We start from the raw sequence: 18,239 nt of genomic DNA, 5'->3' as shown, positions 1-18,239 counted from the left end.
TTTAAATGATAATAGTAACAATAATAATAACAGCAATAACAACCAAAAGGATCAAAAGGCGCAAGAACATTACATAGTTAACAAGTACACTAGTGCAACCCACAGCTAGGCTAGATACGTAGATCAATATGTTGGAGGACCAAGGCAGCAATTATTAAAGACATAAAAAAGGTGTTCCAAAACTAATTCTAATACATATTTTGTAATAATTCAATACTTACAACAATAGGGGAGGAGAGAGGAAGAATTCGAACCATGGTTCTAATAAAGGATGCTATACTATTAAGGTATAAAGCTCTTGACCCATGCATTCATTTGGTACATGTATAATACTATCTTCTAAAATGGAAGTGATATACACTTTCAAATGAATAATTCTAGGACCATAAAATATTTTACACACCTTGCGACAACTATCCTATGTGGCAGACTATGACTGGCTACCTATCATTTTCACATGGACTTATTATTTTTTCTTCACCACTCAACGAGTCACATAGAAGAGTGGCAAAGTGTGTGGAACAAGTTGTGGTCCTAAAATTCTTAATTTCAAATTGCATGTGGATAACAGGTGAGAACACAAAAAAGCTTGATCATGATTTTTATGAAAGATTCCATGCTTTTTAACTCATAGGTCATGTCCCTCTCAAGCTGAGGAGAGATGGCGGAGGGCCATGGCAGCAACAACCATTAAAGACATAAAAGGCATCCCAAAGCTACTTTTAATACCCAAGCATTAATTTGGCACATACTAAATATGCCAAGGGTCCTTAAATCTCCAACAACTTGATCCAGCTAGTCAAGGCCAGGGATTACTCATTGAGCCCAAGCTTTTCATTTCTTTTACCGATCTTAAAGAATAGTAAACTTATAGGACTATTATTGGCTGTGGTGTGTGATAGAACAACTATAGCTTTTATTTTTTCCCATCTGGGCAGCTGTTGTCAGATTATTCACACATGCATTTGGGGTTTAAGAAGTGACGCTTAGTCGTTCCAAATCCAACAAAGCTACTACTGGGTAAATCCCAGCAATCTAAATCCGTCTATTCACCCTTTGTGCTGTCCAACAGCAGACCACCTCTTCACCTAAGCTACAGTACATTGCAATCACTGCAATAGCTACTCATCACCAATCACAAGCCACATCAGAGCAAGGCGAACAGCCATTACTTTACCCAGCACATAGTGAAATGCCATTTAGGCAGCACAGTGATGTGGGCCATGATTAATCTTGGCAATCACAATGATTTTAGAATATAAATGCCAATAATCTCCAAGCCCAAAGATTCTTTCACAAGGGCCAATCGGCCTTTTCTTGACCAATCAATTCTAGCAACTAACAATATCAAAAAGGCTCCAAGAAAAAATTCTATGAACAATGGGTTAAGATCTATTACCAGCCTTTTTGTGTGCTTGTGAGCATGTTTGTTGATCACCAAATGAAAATAATAGACACATTGAATAAAGCTCTTTAAGCAAGCATGTATTTTACACTAGTCAATCACTTATTGAAAGTAAGAACAACTGTTCCCAAACTCCCATGCTTAAACATGAAACTAAAGGATTTCAGAGACTGATTTTAGTGAACTATCCCTCATAAGTGAGAATAGAGCAGGATAAATTCAAACTATAAGACATGCATTTCAACCGTAATAACCAAAGAACTCCTTGTCAAGCATAAAATTAAAAAATACCTCAGAGACTACAGAGAATGAACTGGAAGCATGGCAATTTCCTTTAGAAAACTTTTGGCAGCTACCTTGAGGAGTTCCATAGCTAGCAAATTTTATTGAGGCAATTACATGCTCATCATCACACCGCAAATGAAGTTCTGGTGTTGTATCATTAATTAGTATACTTGCATTAAAATCTGATTGGGACCACTTCCAGAGAGGTGGATAGTGAGACTCTGATACTTGACCACAAATGATGTGGGCAGATCGTAACTTGATTGATACATCAAATGGATTCCCTCCAGTTTCTTCAAAGATGACAAGCAAATTATCTGATGCCTGTAGCCATGACCGTGGTATATGGTACCTGGAGATTGGCAAAAAAATAGTTGTCAGGCTGTTATTTTAATCTTAGATTATACCATTTATGCAAAGTAGAGTCTTGTAGGGCTGAGGAGGAACCCACCCACCCACCCAACCGACCCAACCCAACCCGATGGGGTTTGGGAGGGTCTAGGAATATTCCGGTCGGATTTCGGGTCTGAAGATCGGATTGTTTTCAGTTTGGAGTCAGTGTCAGGTTGGGTTTGGGTTCATATAAATATACCTCTTTTGGACCCGAAACTTTTTTAGAAAAAAACCCTAAGCTCTCCCTTAGTCTCTCCACCTCTCTCAGCTCTCTAGCCTCGAATCACCATCACAATTTGGCGGTGCTCCTCCGCCTCTCTCACTGAGTTCTCTCTCTACGTGTGTAAGTCATCCTTCTCTTTGTTGGGTTTTTTTTTTTTTTTTTTTTTTTTTTTTTTCTTAATTACCTTCTCTTAGTCTTTGATTTTGGGTTTTTTTTTTCAACACAAACTTATCTCATTGGTTTATTTATCTCAGAGAAGAAAGCAATTTGGTTTCAACAAGATCTTTAACAGATTGGATTCTAAGGTATAATTGTTTTTACTCAAGGTTGCTACTGATTCTATCCTGGGTTTGATTTTTTTTTTTTTTTTTTTTTTTTTAATGTGAATATCTTGTTTGGGTTTTATTTTCTTGCATCTTGTGATTTGGCTTTGGTGTGAATCTTACTCAAATGGAGTTGCTTCTGATTCTGTTTTGGGTTTGATTTTTTATTTTATTTTTATGTGAATATCCTGTTTGGGTTTAATTTTCTTGCATTTTGTGATCTGGTTTGGCGTGAATCTTACTCAAATGGGGTTGCTTAATGTAACACTGGTTAAATGATCTACAAGGAAATTACAAAATATCCAGATGAATTTTTTAGGTATTTGTTGATCTAGGTTCGCGTTTAAGTTCTTATAGATATCATGTGTAAAGTATTTCAAATAAAAAGGTTACAAAGAAATGTGTAAAGTCTTTCAAATAAAAATGTTTTTCATTTGATAAGTCAATGAATAGGCTTAAGGGGCTAAACCAAAAAGGAGAGAATCTAGCTAAGTTCTCTAATGAAGTAAAAAACGACTTGATTTGCAAACAACATGATTATAATTCTTTGAGCAGGCTAATTATTTATGCATATAAATCAATAAATGTTATTTGTTACTCTTATTTTTGGTGAATTATGTGATTTGTTAATATATCATGACTAATGCTATCTCTTGAATATGAGATGGCTATGAAAGAGGTTGAAGTAGTTTGTTTATTTTTAGTTGGGCTTACAGTGAATGAGTCCTTACTGTAACTAGTGGCTGTTAGGTAACTAATAGTACTTTTTGAATTGTCAATGATGGACTAGTGGCTGTTAGGTAACTAGTAGTACTTTTTAAATTGTCAATTATGAAATTTTCTTTATTTGATTGGATTTTCATTAGTTCCTTGCCGGTGGTATGGCACTAGCAATGTTGCTGAACTGACTGTTGGTTTACAAATATTGCATTAATATCCTATTTAGGAAGAAATAAATCTTCATCTTCCTTTTGGGGTATTGTTGTTCTCTTGCCAGATACTATTCTACCTATAATGAATTGGGCGGGGGTTTGAGCATATTAATTCATTTTTGTTATAGTTATTAGTAATAAGCTTTTCGCAAGTCAGTTAAATGCACAAATTTGACTGCCTTTGCTTGTAGAATGCATGTCTAACAAACTGCCCTGGTCCATATGAAAATTTGGAATTGAGACCTTGTTTTTATGCTTGTGTAAAATTCAGAATGTTTTATAGGTCTCTTGTAACACCCACCTTACTTAAATTTAATTTAACTGCTTTTAGAGTGAAATTGATGAATTATTTAATTTATTTTGAAGGTATTATTTTATATTATGATATCTACAAAGAAAATAAATAAAAGAAGATGTAACGTGGAGAGTTATTTTGTGGATTATTCATATTTAACTTTTAGTCTCCTTATCACTTAAGAAAAAGGATAAGAGATTAAAATCTATTTGGATTAGGAGTTAAGTGTTATTGGAATCCTTTAGAGTTCTAGCCTATCTAAACATCCTTAATTTGAGTTTTAAGTCAGCCAAGTGAAAGGTAGAGAGAGACTGCAAGATTCCAAAAAAAAAAAAAAGAAGAGAAGATGTCACTGCTTAGCATGTAAAGGTTTAGGGGCAGAGAATTAGAGTTTCCCTACATTGTAGTACTAGAATAACGTGGTAGTACTAGAGCAGCCAACAAGTTCATATTGTACTGAGGTAAACATCTAACTATACATGCTCTATTGGAATCATTAAACACATCTTTGACTTAGGATTCATCATCTCAGTCACATGGAAGTCTTAGAAATTAGATTGATATATTCAAGGGAAAATAGGCTATCATGGAATTATCTATATAAACGTACATTAGTTTATTGATTTTGAAAGAGATCCTAATATATATGTGGAGTAGCATCACCATTCTTTATAAGTTAAGCCTATATAGACATCCATAGGTATAAAATACAGTATAGACATGATGTATTAGGGATTACACTACAATTATATAAAATATAGTATAGACATGATGTATATTAGAAAGCTATGTTAGATTTAATAGAACTCTTCACAGTGGCTAAGGAAAAGTTTTATAAGAGGACTTTTTGGTTATTCAAAACCTACCCTTATTGAGTTATTTGACCCTTAATTAGGTTCTAGTTGACATAGTTCTAGACAATTGATGTGAAGCTTGGTTTAGCAACTAGAGGTAAGTGGACTTTAGAACATGACGTCTCTCAAGACGTGTGTGTATATATATATATTTGCAAAAGTGAATTTTCAAAAACTTATACCATTATCAACGCTTTATACATACCTAAATTTATTTATTTCTTGTGGGTTATTTTGAAACTGTATATGTTAAGAATGACTCAAAACTAAATTTTGAGAAAGTATTCATTATATGATATATAATTGGTATTGACAATATTGTAATAAAGTAAGAATGTTTTCAATTGGTCAGCAAAGTATTCATTATATGATATATATGCATTGACAATATTGTAATAAAGTAAGAATGTTTTCAAATGGTCAGCTAGACAATTTGCAACATTTGCCAACACAGGGTTAAGTGTTGGTCTTCGGCCGATGTAGTGTTATTGTGGTGTGGTGCAGTGTTATCGTTTGCTCTTTGGAGCCAATGTTGCCTCTTTGAGGTTATTGTAATTGTTTACTATGGGAATCACCCACCGAGTGTTTAGCAGTTTATGTCTTTGTCTGACTAATATTTAATGTTTTCCATATCAAATTATTATTTTATTGTTATTGGCCTTCATAAATGGAAAAGTTGTTTATTACTATAATATATTGTTTCTACCTATTTAGTGTATTTTGGCTAATTAAAGTGATTACTATTTTATTTACTAATTACAATGTTATAGTTAAATGTTTTCTTTTTGACAATTTTATAGAATATATTATATTACTGTTAAAACTATTTGTAAATGTTTTGTAAAGATTATATTTTGTCAATGATACTATTGTTTTGTTATGTAGTCTCTTATTGAGCTTCTAACTCACCCCCCATTTCTCCACCCTTTCAGATTGGAGAAGTGGAATATTTTTTGGTGGCAGATCATTGGAGCCATAGATTGAAGACTTCTTTTGAAGCTATGTTAGTCGATTGACTGTTTTATTATATTTTCTTAGGATAGTGAGTTTAGTATTCTTGAAACTATTTGAGATTGTATTTGAAGACTTTATTGTTAACGTTTTAGTTTGATAGATTTTATAAGAAAGACTTGATAGTTTGATTCTTATTTGTGGATATTAAATTATGCTCTGTTCCATTATAGCAAATGTTAATTATTTATAAGACAGGTTGTACACCTAAATCCTAGGTATGGGTTTGGGGTGTTACATCTCTGCCATGGTTGTGGAGTGCTACAACTTAAAGTCTCCATAATCACAAAAATTAATTGGATTTTCTCAATCTTCATGTGACTGAAGTTTAAAAGAGTTGCATTATTATTGTTGTATTCCTCAAATGTTGCTATCAAAAGAAAAAACTCCTTCCTACTTACACATATTTAAGTTTCTCTTTGCTAGTGAAAAAAGGCTCTCCTTTTTCTCCTAGGTCGTAGAAGTCGCCGTCCCTTCTTTGAAGGTGTTTTTTCGTACCTCTGGTAACAACGTTACCTTAGGCTTTGTGGTTTTTATTTTTCTGGGGTTTGGGAAACAGAATTTTATTCCTTTCCAGACTCAATCTGCTCATCAAATGGACAACCTCAGCAAAGCGTGGAGTTGCCTAACTCTCTCAGATCGTGAGGGTTCTGATCTCCGTCTGGAGGAGGAAGAGGTGGCACTAGAATTCACTATTGCTGCAAAATTCTTCACAAAGCATGCACTTAATATTGATGCAATTGCACAAACCTTTAATCCGATATGGAGATCAAGAAATGGTTTTAAAGTCAAAAAGGAGGAAGATCATATCGTTTTGTTTACCTTTGATAACAAAATTGAGATGGGAAAAATCCTATCGACAGAGCCTTGGAGTTTTGATAAACACATTATGATTTTACAGCGATACGATAAGGATATTGATTTATGTGATATGGAATTTAACTTGGTTACTTTTTGGGTTCAGGTACATGAAATACCGGCAAGATTTAGAACTAGAAAGGTGGCTGGAAAAAATTGTACAGCCATTGGTACTGTGTGTGAAATACCAGTAGGCACAGACGTGGAAGGGCATGGTTTTATAAGAGTTCGCGTTACTGTGGACATCTCCCAACCTCTGTGTCAGGGTGTGTGATATCATTGTCAAACGGCAGGGAACTGTGGGTCTCTTTCAAATATGAACGTCTCCCAAATCTCTGCTATTGGTGTGGTTGCCTTACACATGCTGACAGAGATTGCGAGTTATGGTTAGAGAGCAGAGGGACATTGCAGACAAATTCACAATAGTTTGGCCCATGGATGAGAGCAGCACTTTTCATAACAGCAAGGAAAAATGTGGACGTAGTCCCTGGCTTTATTCAAAAAAATTTGGAGCTTCTTCTTCCTCGACAACTCCTCCAAAGCCAACGAAATGGCCGCTAGTGGTGGTGGTTCGCACAAGGGGTCCTTCCCCAAAGGATAATTCAGCTTGAAAAGGAAACAGAGAAATCATTACAACCTGCAATTATTATTCCAGATTTCCACGAGGAAAATATGGGACTTTCCAATCCAGGTATCACGGGTCAACCAATTCTCAATACTTTGAATTTTACTAACCCGATTCATGTGGAAGGAAAGATGTCAAACGAGCTGTTTGAAACAATAATCCAAGAGATAGACCGTGAATTTGTGCAAGTTTGAGTTGATTAGGGGAGTAGTTTTGGAATCAGCTAAGGCCACCAACAAAGAAAATATCTTGGAATCTGCCACAATTAATGAGAGACCTCCTTAAGCAAAAGTCTACACACGTGCTGTTCATTCGAAGTCACCAACCCGTGGGCCTTGGTCACCTCTATCTGACATATCAAATAGCACTGAGATGGGAACCGATACAATTATGGAAGAGGTGGGAGACAAGAGAGTTACTAGAGACGAGATGAGTCAACCTGAGTTACTAAAATTGAGAAGATTGGTTTCTTAGGTGGACAAAGCACAACAACTGATATTGGTGGAGGTTGGCTCCCAGCCCTGCTAGAACCAATGAGTTTTTTATGTTGGAGAATTCTTGTTGATGAAATGTTGCTCATTTGAAAGGAAAGATTTGGAGAACATAATAGCTTTGATGAAATCCTTGAACAAATCCCCACAACAGTAACAGAAGATATGAACAAAGAGTTGATAGAAAAATTTATGGCACAGGAAGTGGAAGATGCACTAAAACAAATGGCACCCCTAAAATCACCAGGCTTGGATGGTAACACAGGTTATATGGCATTGAAATTGGATATGAGCAAGACTTACGATAGGATGGAATGGGAATACATGAAAAAATTGATGAAAAAAATGGGATTTGCGGATTCCTGGACAAAATTAATGATGGAGTGTATTACCACAGCAACATATTTGGTGTTGATCAATAGGGAACCACATGGGCATATTACACCTACTAGGGGTCTTCGCCAAGGCGACCCTCTATCACCATATTTATTCCTTGTGTACAGAGGGTTTTCATGGGTTGTTGAAGAGAGCCGAGACCATGGGAGACATAAGGGGTGTATTCATTTGCAAGAATGGACCTCGACTGACACATCTACTCTTTGCAGATGACAGTCTTATTTTTTGCAGGCCAAAAGAAAATGAATGCCAAAAGATATTGGAGGTCTTAGCCAAATATGAGCGAGCATCAGGCCAACAAATCAATAGAGCAAAAACCACGCTCTTCTTTAGCAAGTCCACATCACAAGCTTTGCAAAATTCCATTAAAGTAGCTCTTGGGGTGCAGGTGGTCCAACAATATGAAAAATATTTAGGGCTACCATCTTTCATTGGTTGAAAAAATGAGAGCTTTGATAACATCAAATAAAGGGTGTGGAAAAAATTGCAAGACTGGGAGGGGAAACTATCATCCCAAGCAAGCTGCGAGCTTCTAATTAAGGCTGTGACACAAGCCTTACCGACCTATACAATGTCATGTTTCAAGCAACCTACTGGTTTATGCCATGATATAGAAGCTCTAATCAGAAAATTCTTTTGGGCACAAAGAGGGGAAGGCCGAAAGATACATTGGGTTAAGCGGGAAGAACTATGCAAGCCAAAGACTCAAGGTGGAATGGGGTTCAAGGATCTATCAAAATTCAATGATGCACTGTTGGCGAAACAAACTTGGTGGTTGCTGGATGATAAAATTTGCTCTTTTATCATGTGTTTAAAGCAAAGCATTTCCCAAATAGTTCAGTCATGGAGGCTACAAACCCGAGTTCAAAGTCTTATGCTTGGAAGAGTGTACTAAAGGGTAGAGAAGTAATAAAGCGAGGAGCAATCTGGCGGATTGGAGATGGAAAATTTGCATCAATTTGGGGGGGAGCATTGGCTTCCAAAAAAACATTCCCCAAAAATTCTATCACCTTGTGTAGAAGGTCTGGCCGATGCTAAGGTCAACTCATTTATTGATCAAGAACACAAGCTAGAAGGAAGAGGTTATTGATTCCACACTGCTGAGTTTCGAAGCTGATATGGTTAAAAAAATCACCCTCAGTCACATGGCCCAGCCTGACCAACTCACTTGGCCTTTCAATCCCACTGGCGAATATTCAGTGAAAGCTAGATATAAGTTTCTAGCAGCAAGAAGCCCAGAACCCGCAACCTGGACGGTCAAACGTTGAACAACTAAAACCTGTGGCAAGCAATTTGGAGTTTACCAGTTCCGAGTAAGGTAAGAAATTTGGTTTGGAGAGAGCAACAAGAAATTCTCTACCTACAAAGACGAACTTGGTCAAAAGGAAGATTATCACCAGCAAGGCAGCAACATTTGTGAGCTCTGCCAATAAAACCAGGAAGATGTATGCCATGCTCTCTACCACTGTCCGAAGCTAACGGAGCTGTGGAGAAAAGTCACCCTGTGGAATCATGATAACCTACGACAGGCAACATCCTTTATTGATCTAACTGGTTGTGTTTTTGCAGAAAATAGGGATCCGGCTCTTTTCTCCATGGTTATTTGGGCGTTATGGAACCGAAGAATCAATCATAGGCTCGGGAAAACTGTTGTCTCCCTTGACCAGTTGCTGCATCAAGCCAAGGAACGGTTGCGTGAATTTGCTCTCCACAATACATCGACCATCGTACCTGTGGGACGTCCACCCACATGCTGGCACCCTCCGAACAGACCTCTATATAAAGTGAATTTTGACGGCGCATTGTTTGACTTAGAAAAGTGTGTCTGGATTGGGCGTGGTTCTTTGAAACCATGAGGGACAAGTTATGGTCTCTCTCACCAAAAGAACTATGCTCCCTTTTTCAGCCATTGAGGTTGAAGCTATGACAGCTAGGAGAGCTTTAAGTTTGGCTTTGGAGACAGGTTTTGATCGGGTGATTCTCGAAGGGGATTCGTAGGTCCTCATCACAGCTCTCCAAAACAATTCTTACACTTAATCTCATTTTGGCCACATAGTCAGAGACATATAGTACCTTGCCTCTTGTTTTTCAGAAATACATTATTCCCATGTCCGTAAGCATTGTAACACTGTAGCTCATGATTTAGCAAAACGAGCAAGTTCTATTTCTCATAATCAGGTTTGGATGGAAGATGTACCACCAAATGTTATCTCTGTATTATAGGCTGATTTTCACAGCCTAGTTTAATGAAATGCACTGTCTTGTTTCTAAAAAAAAGGAAAAAAAGAAAAAACCCCTTTAAGTAGTCAATTGTATGGACACATTTGTGGAAGGAAGCATAAGATCATTAGGAAATGGTATTGCTATTAAGTAATAATTCAGTAGCATCAATTCTTAGTTTTAGGATGACTTGAGAAGTTGTAATGACCTGATCCTTTCTGCAGTTATGTTGTTGATGTTGCTGATCCTAACAACATGAAGATCTCAAGTAGTGAGCATTATGATTTGCTGAGCAAACCCTCTCTTAGTGGTATCCCATTGCTAGTGCCAGGGAACAAGATTGACAAACTAGGAGTTCTGTCTAAACAGGCTTTGATCAATGTGAACTAACAAATTCCCAGTTATGGTGAATGTTAAGATGATTTAAGTACCATCTATTTTTCATTTAAGTAATATGAATTCAGGTTGTTTTATTATTGTGTTCTTTCTTTTGAGATGCTATGTACTATATATTTCTTCCTATCTAATTGATGAATTCAGGTTGTTTTATTATTGATTTTTTGAAAATATTGGATGATTTGGGTTTTCTTTGAAGATGGGAATGATGGTTCTGTTTAATTTATTTGATTTAGATTTGTTGAAGTTTGAAGGATGTTGAGTGTGTGCTATTTTGGTACTCAACAGATTGGTCATGGTGACTTGGATGTCATAAAATTGTACTAGTCTAGGTATTGATGTGAGTCAAATTGATCGTAGAATGGAAAAAAGTTAATTGTTATCAAAATAGGTACGTGTATTATTACACCTTTGGCTCTGGTACTTGCTGCCTCAGAGTGAAGCTGATCAAGCCGGGCATGTAGCTGCTGTGTTTTTTTTTTTTTTTTTTAATATATAAATTTAAAAAAAAACTTGTCCGACCTGAGACCCGATAAACCGACCTGATAAAAGACCCAACTTTTCAGGCTGGGTCGGGTTTCAGCTGGGCAAACCCGATGTCTATCGGGTCAGGTTGCAGGTCACATTGAACTCGACCTGACCCGACCCAATATCACTCCTAGAGTCTTGTAGTTTATGTAAGATGAAAAAAAAAAAAAAAAAAAAAAAAAAAACTTTTCATAGGTTAACTTGTCTGTAATCAACCTCTAATCAGGAGCCAGTTTTTTGGGTAGTTAATAAACTCCAAAGTAGGATATTACTCTCAAACTAAACCCAAAGTTTCAATTGCATCAATATTGATTCATTTTAAAATTGATAATATTTGGTCTTAAAGTCATGGTCGGTGTTGAGAGTGTTTTTTTTTTTTTTTTTTTGGGGTGTGGTTTGTCAGCATCACACCCACAAGTTTTTCCACCAGCCCCTCCCCAGTTTTTTCTTATCTTTTCCCACTTTCTTTTTAGTGAATTAACCAATTTGGTCAGTACATACCACATCCTACACCAGCCCCACCCTCCCTAACCACTTTTGAAAAGAGCCCTAAACCCTCCTCTACATAGCTTCAGGAGCAAAATACTATCCTATCCTCTATTCCACAACTCAAGCTTCTTCCTAAATCAGGGGTGATAGAGGGGAACTCAGTTTCTTTTTGTATTAATTCAAAGGTATTCTCTTTGGCATTTAATGAACGGCAGGGTAATTTTCATGGGTCTATTCAGGTGGGAAGGTCGGGTTGGTGGGATTTTAGTAAGCAACATTTTTTCAAACGGCTTCACGAGAATTCTAAAATCTTGGAGTTTACCAGTAGATTGAATAAGGGTCATATGTTTGTGGAAATTTCTGTGTATCACAATGGGGAAAGATGTAGTTTCCTACGTGCTCAAGAGGTTGTTAATAAGGGTCGTTGGGCTCTTCTTGAAGTGAAATTACTTGAGTTTTTCTTGGGATAAATTGCTTCTAGGCCAGGGAAAGAGGTGTTGGTGGGTAGTAGTGGGTTTGAAAAATCCACCAACAATCAGAGGAATCAAGTTTGGCAATCTATTGATGGGCACATGAAATCAAGGAGAGATTTACATTTGAAGAAGAAATTTCTACAACTTTTTTTGTTGATAGATAATCAGAGTAATATCATTAATGAAAATAGTATGGAAAAAATACAAGTTGTTCATGATGATGAACAACAGGAAAAGGAAAAAACAAACAAAAAGAAAGAAATCAAGAAGCTAATCTAAGAGAAAACATAAACTTAGAATCAGTAAAACCCCAACACGAGACCAATCAAAAAGACTGCACTGGCAAAGAACAATTAACTCCTCCAACTTCCTCTCAGTGTCCTCAAAGGAGGGGCGATTTCGTTCCAACCATACAATCTACTTCAAACAACCTGGAATCAAATTCCATATATTCAAAGTATGATTCCCAAGCCATTGATGCTAGCAAAATAACAATCCCGCCACTGAGCCTGGCATGACCCAATGAATGCTGAAAGCCTAAAGCATAAAAATCCATAAAGTATGTGTAACAGGACAATAAAGAAGTAAGTGGTCCACCGACTCCCCATCACAACGACACATACAACACCGATTTGCCAAAGAGCGATCCCTAAGCAGGAGATTATCCAAAGTAAGAATCCAACCGTGAGCAGCTGTAAACAAAAAGAAAGCCACTTGCTTAGGAACCTTTGTTTTCCAAACACCCTTCCAATTTAAGAAAGAATTCTAAGCATCCTGAATCTCATGGTAGAAAGACCGGCTGTCAAACTTACCATTTCCTTTAAGACTCCAACAATGAATATCACTCCCTAATTTTAACAATAAGTCAAATTTCCCTACTCATTTAAATTTTGGCAGGCCCAATCTCTCCTTAAAAACCTTGGTTGTATTAGATGGTGAAGACAAGCGAAAAATTTGTTGGGCAAACAAAACCCAACCCAATTGCATGTTGCAAGTGACTAGCCCAAGCAACAACTTAGGTGTGACCTATGAGGATGGGCTTCTTGTAGCCAAACAAGCCCAACCCGAATGCTCAGTTACAAAAGTCAAAAGCCTTTTGCAAAATGGATTGATGGTGTGGGAAGGGTCGGGATCTCAAGCGTCTAAGGTGAAGCCTCTGAAGGAGAGTCAGAGCACCGGTAGCGAAGCGAGTACCGTCGCTACTCCTAGACCTGATTGGCTTTTCGATGCCATTACAGAGGTTGTTCCTCCAATTATGGGTTCTCCTACACCAATATCGAGGTTTGAGTTCTCTGAAATGCTTCGAAGACATCAACTTTTGGGCCCTTATTGTTTCTCTCCTCTTTCTGAGCCGGTTTCCAATCCAACTAAAGATGAGGTTCTAATGTTGAATTAAGATACTTTGACTTGTTTGGTAAGGGTGAGGAGCACTGTTAATCTTTGGATTGTGTACCTTTGGCACAGTGGGATCCTAATGGAGACCAGCTTTTTTTTACAAAGGAGGGTGCATTTGAGGATGTTATTTTGCTAAATTTGTGTGTTTTCCTATTGCATCTTGTGAGAGTTAGCGCATTGCTTCTTTCCAACAACTTGAGAGTTTGGGTAGAACAAGCTATTGTTGTAAGTGCTTGTCAGCTAAGCATTTCAAGCCAAGAAGGTATGTGGGAGTTAAGAAATTTGATTTCCAATGTTAATTATGATGAGCATTCTAGTAGAAGCACCAGAGGTAGTTTGAGATCCATTGGGATGGGCTTAAACCATTGCCCATGACTTTAAAACTTTTATCTTGGAATGTGAGGGGACCATACAATCCTCATAAGAGGAATAATATGAAGAATTTACTTAAGGAGTGTAAGTGTGATATTGTTTGTCTTCAAAAAACCAAACTGGATAATACTGACTCTACCATTGTGAAGAGTTTGTGGGGCAGCCCTTTTGTAGACTTAGTTTTTGATGCCATTCACACTGCTGGGGGAGTATTTTTGGCATGGAATAGAAGGGTGTTTGAGAAAGTTGATTGTGACGTAGGTAGATTTTCAATTTCTATTTTGTTGAAGGGAGCGATAAATGGTTTTGAATGGTTTTCATTTGCTGCTTCATTCTCCTTGCATGAAGTAGCCTTGTTTAATAAATATTTTTTTACTTATTAATAAAAAAAAGAATGGTTTTGTTTGGGGAAGTATGGTTCAACAGATGATAGTTTTAGGGATGCTATGTGGGCGAAGCTTGATAATGTGTGATTGTGATGTAGTTTGGCTTGGTGTTTGTTTAGCAATTTCTATATTATCAAATATCCAAAAGAGAGGCTTGGATGTACTTCCTTTAGTCCAACCATGTTTGAATTCTTGGATTTTATTGAGAAAAACTATTTGGTTGATCTTCCTTTGGTGGGGGGGAATAATACGTTGTTTCATGACTCTGACAATCCTTCGATGTCTAGAAACGATAAGAGTTCTGGTATTGGCAGATTGGGAGGACCATTTCTTGGATGAGAGCCAGAGGCCGCTTCCTTGTGTGGTGTCAGATCATCGTCCTTTTCTTGTGGAGGCTAGAGGTATGTTAAGGGGGAAAAGTGCTTTTAAGTTTGAAAATATGTGGCTCAAAGTGGAGGGTTTTGTGGATAGAGTTCGTCAATGGTGGAATGGGTACCACTATGTGGGGAATCCTAGTTATATTCTAGCTTGTAAGTTGAAGTCTCTTAAAGATGACTTGAAGCAATGTAACAAGGTTATGATTTGAGAATATATTGAATGCTTAATCTCCCCTATAACATGCCAATTGAATGATTTGTTCAATCACTCATATTCAATCTACTTTATTGTTTTATCTTCCGATTAGACGAGTTGGCTCTCTACCCTAATTGAGTTAAAAACAATCCAAATTCATATGATAAAATATTAGGTGGATACTTGAATCCCTAGTGTTTTCTCTCCATTAATTTCTCTTAGATTTATTTTTCTATTTTCAATTGTAGTTTCAATATTATCTTGCTCCATGTTTGGGTGGAAAAACAAACAAACAACTCTTTTTAATTACTACTTAATAATAGAGGTTTTTACATTAGTGTCAATCATTCCCTGTGGATCGACCTCGGACTCACCGAGATATTATTACTTGTGAAAAATCTGCACTTGGATTTGCATTATTTTAATCACAAGTTTTCTTTATGTGGGATGATATTGAAAATCTTGACAATCTCTTCTTTATTTTCACTTTCTCGAGAGAATTTGGAAGGCTCTTTGTGATAAACACATCTTCTGTGGTTGGTAACAGATGGCAAGAAACCGTTCGTTGAAGATTTCAAGCCATCCCAAGAAAATAGATGGCTTTAGAGATTAATCTCAGGATAATTTTTAATCTTGCTATTAAAGACAAGAATAAAATAATATAGAGAAGCGGAAGCAAGAAAAGAGAAGAATACAAGCGATTACGTGGTTCAACAAACGGCCTACATTTACGGGATAAAGCCCTAGCGGCTACATTTTTACTTTATTCTCAAGTGTTGATTAAAATGAACCCTAGTAGAGTATATATAAGAGCTAGGGTAAGCCCTACATGGGCTTTCGGACTCTTGGGCCCTTTTACACTAAAATAAATAACATAAACCCAATATATTCAACACTTGCCTAGAATTTTTTCTTCTTCTTCCTGTAGTTGGTGCTAAGACTCTAATCTTTGATTTAATCTCCCATACAACTTTAGAGCTTCTGCCGGTGTTATTTTTTGTTCCATGGGACATTGCCTTTGTGCCTAAGTATATTTTTCTTTCTTAACACACAATTACATGTCCCAAAAAAATGCTACAGTTTTGTAGGGTTTTTTTTTTTTTTTTTTTTTTTTTGGGGGGTACAAATATGCTACTTAGTTTTCACATGTAGGTCTCCAAGTGCACTTCACTTTAGGTTTCCTTACATTTAGTTAATGGAGCCTTGTTGAGGGACCACATTATATGTTTTTGAAACTACAGATGGATATTAATGGAACTAGAAATTTAGGGTTTAATGTGAAAGAGCCTTAAAATTTGAGAGAAATTTATGATGTGCTGAAGTTTTTGCAATTTGGAAAGACTAACTTTAGCCATGTCTTTATAATTTCATATATTGCGAGAGAGAAGTATACCAGCTTTGGGTAGGCTTCCCACAGTTTGTTGTACACTTATCCGAGTTGTATGGCCCACGATAATCACATATTCTTTGACATCCATCTTTTGGGGCAACCAGAGTCCAATATCTTCCTATATGGTGACCATTGACCCATGCTTGCCCCTTTCCCATGCTGCCCAAATCAAGAGCAACAGGCTCCGTGCCATCAGGGGAATTAAAGTAAGTCTGATTGAATTAAGGAAAAGGTATTTGTGAGAATAGAATCAAAGATCAATCTAAGCAATGAACAATAGATGATATAATTAGCTAAGTGCGATAAGAGAGCAGGCATTGGCGTCACTACAAAATTCAAAGATCATGTACTATAAATCTACAAGAATAAGTAGAACTGAGTTTCTAATCCCTGTCCTAAGTAGCACTTGCACTGGTGGTATTACCATCCTGAACTTCAACTTTAACCACCCCACTCAAAATTATTGTATTAAAATTATTGCCATTTTTAGTTGTAATGATCAACAATTATTCGGAATTTCTTCAGTTTTAGGACCATATACACAAGGTAATTTTATCAAGGGAAACTTGGTCTGCGTATTAGCTCCCATAAAATCCAATATATTTCTATAGGGAAAAAAATAAGTAAAAATAAAAACTAAATAAAAACCTAGAAGTAAGAAAACAAGACAAATAAAAAACAATAAAAAAAAATAATCATTAAGTGTTAAGAGAGGCATCTGGATTTTAAAAATATATTGAGTCAACTAATCTATATATATCTAAAAGTTGAAATGTAGAATTTAATGTTACTACTCTCTTGTTGTGCCACATCATCCACCTATTTTTAGCTCTTACTCTCTCATTTTTAACTCTTCTTCCCTTTATTAATTTCTTACTTTCTCCACCATTTCCTTCTAACTTTACCTGTTAATCTTCCCACTCCTCTCTACCCTACCGTTACTTTTTCTCTATCCATTCGTCTTCCTCTTATTTTGACTCTTCTTATCCCATCTTCTTTAGTATAAATAAACTATTATCTCTCATTCAATCCATATTTCCCACACCAGAATATGATAACTCTCTCTCTCTCTCATAGTTTTTTTTTTGTTTCCTTTTGGTGGGTCTCTTTCTTGCGTCTCCATTGTAGGGTAATGAATTTTACTCTCTCTCTCTCTCTCTCTCTCTCTCTCTCTCTCTTACTTATGTATCTATGTGCGTGTGTGTATATTCTTTTGGTGTATTTTGAATTCAATCTTACATCTCTACTTTAAGTTGATCTAATTTGGTTGTGTTTTTAAGCTATTATCTTTTTTTTTTCTTTGACTATTAGATGTGGTCCTATTTTATTATAAATATATTATATAATAATATTCTGTTATTCTATTACATAGCATGGTTTTGATAATTTGGTGTTTACAACTATATCTTTTATTTTGAATATTCTTCTCATTATCTTTTATTCTATATTTGTTATTCTCTCCCCAAAAAAATGTGATACTCTCTCTCTCTCTCTCTCTCTCTCTCTCTCTCTCTCTCTCTCTCTCTATATATATATATATATATATTTCTTTCTTGCAACTCTTGATATGTTTTGGTGTTGTGTTTTTTGAGTTCGCATCACAAGTCTTTTTACTCCCTCTTATAGTTTTGGGTTGATATTTATTTGAGTTAATCCTTAGTTAGTTTGGAAATGAGAATTTGAGTTTATATCAAAACACAATCTACATGACTATCATGAATTTAAATGTGCCTGTCAATTATTTGAATAATATCAATTGTAGTTGTGAGTACATGACTCGCACCAATCAGTAGTAGTGGTACACTCATGGTCGCTCCAGAAGCTTATAAACCATGAGTGGGAGGGTTCTCTAACCGATGTAGGACTTGCGGTTGGTACGCGAGGACAATGTCCTTGGCTGCCCCCTTCCTACACTCGGGGACGAGG

At 36.4% G+C, this 18,239-nt stretch overlaps 1 protein-coding gene across 1 annotated transcript in view; it reads right to left on the bottom strand.

Annotated features, from left to right (window-relative positions):
* LOC115995046 (beta-galactosidase 9) overlaps positions 1-18,239 on the bottom strand; it is a 61,374-nt gene that overhangs the window by 459 nt on the left and 42,676 nt on the right. Inside the window, exons 17-18 of the mRNA XM_031119456.1 lie at positions 16,317-16,525; positions 1,697-2,042 (exon numbers count right to left, since the gene is read on the bottom strand). Of these exons, the coding sequence (XP_030975316.1) occupies positions 1,697-2,042; positions 16,317-16,525 (555 nt within the window). The remainder of the gene's footprint in view (positions 1-1,696; positions 2,043-16,316; positions 16,526-18,239) is intronic.

The sequence above is a fragment of the Quercus lobata genome, chromosome 6 (assembly GCF_001633185.2).
Source record: "Quercus lobata isolate SW786 chromosome 6, ValleyOak3.0 Primary Assembly, whole genome shotgun sequence".
Taxonomy (NCBI): domain Eukaryota; kingdom Viridiplantae; phylum Streptophyta; class Magnoliopsida; order Fagales; family Fagaceae; genus Quercus; species Quercus lobata.
The sequence above is the reverse complement of the archived record's forward strand: the minus strand, read 5'-3'. Positions and strand labels throughout refer to the sequence as shown.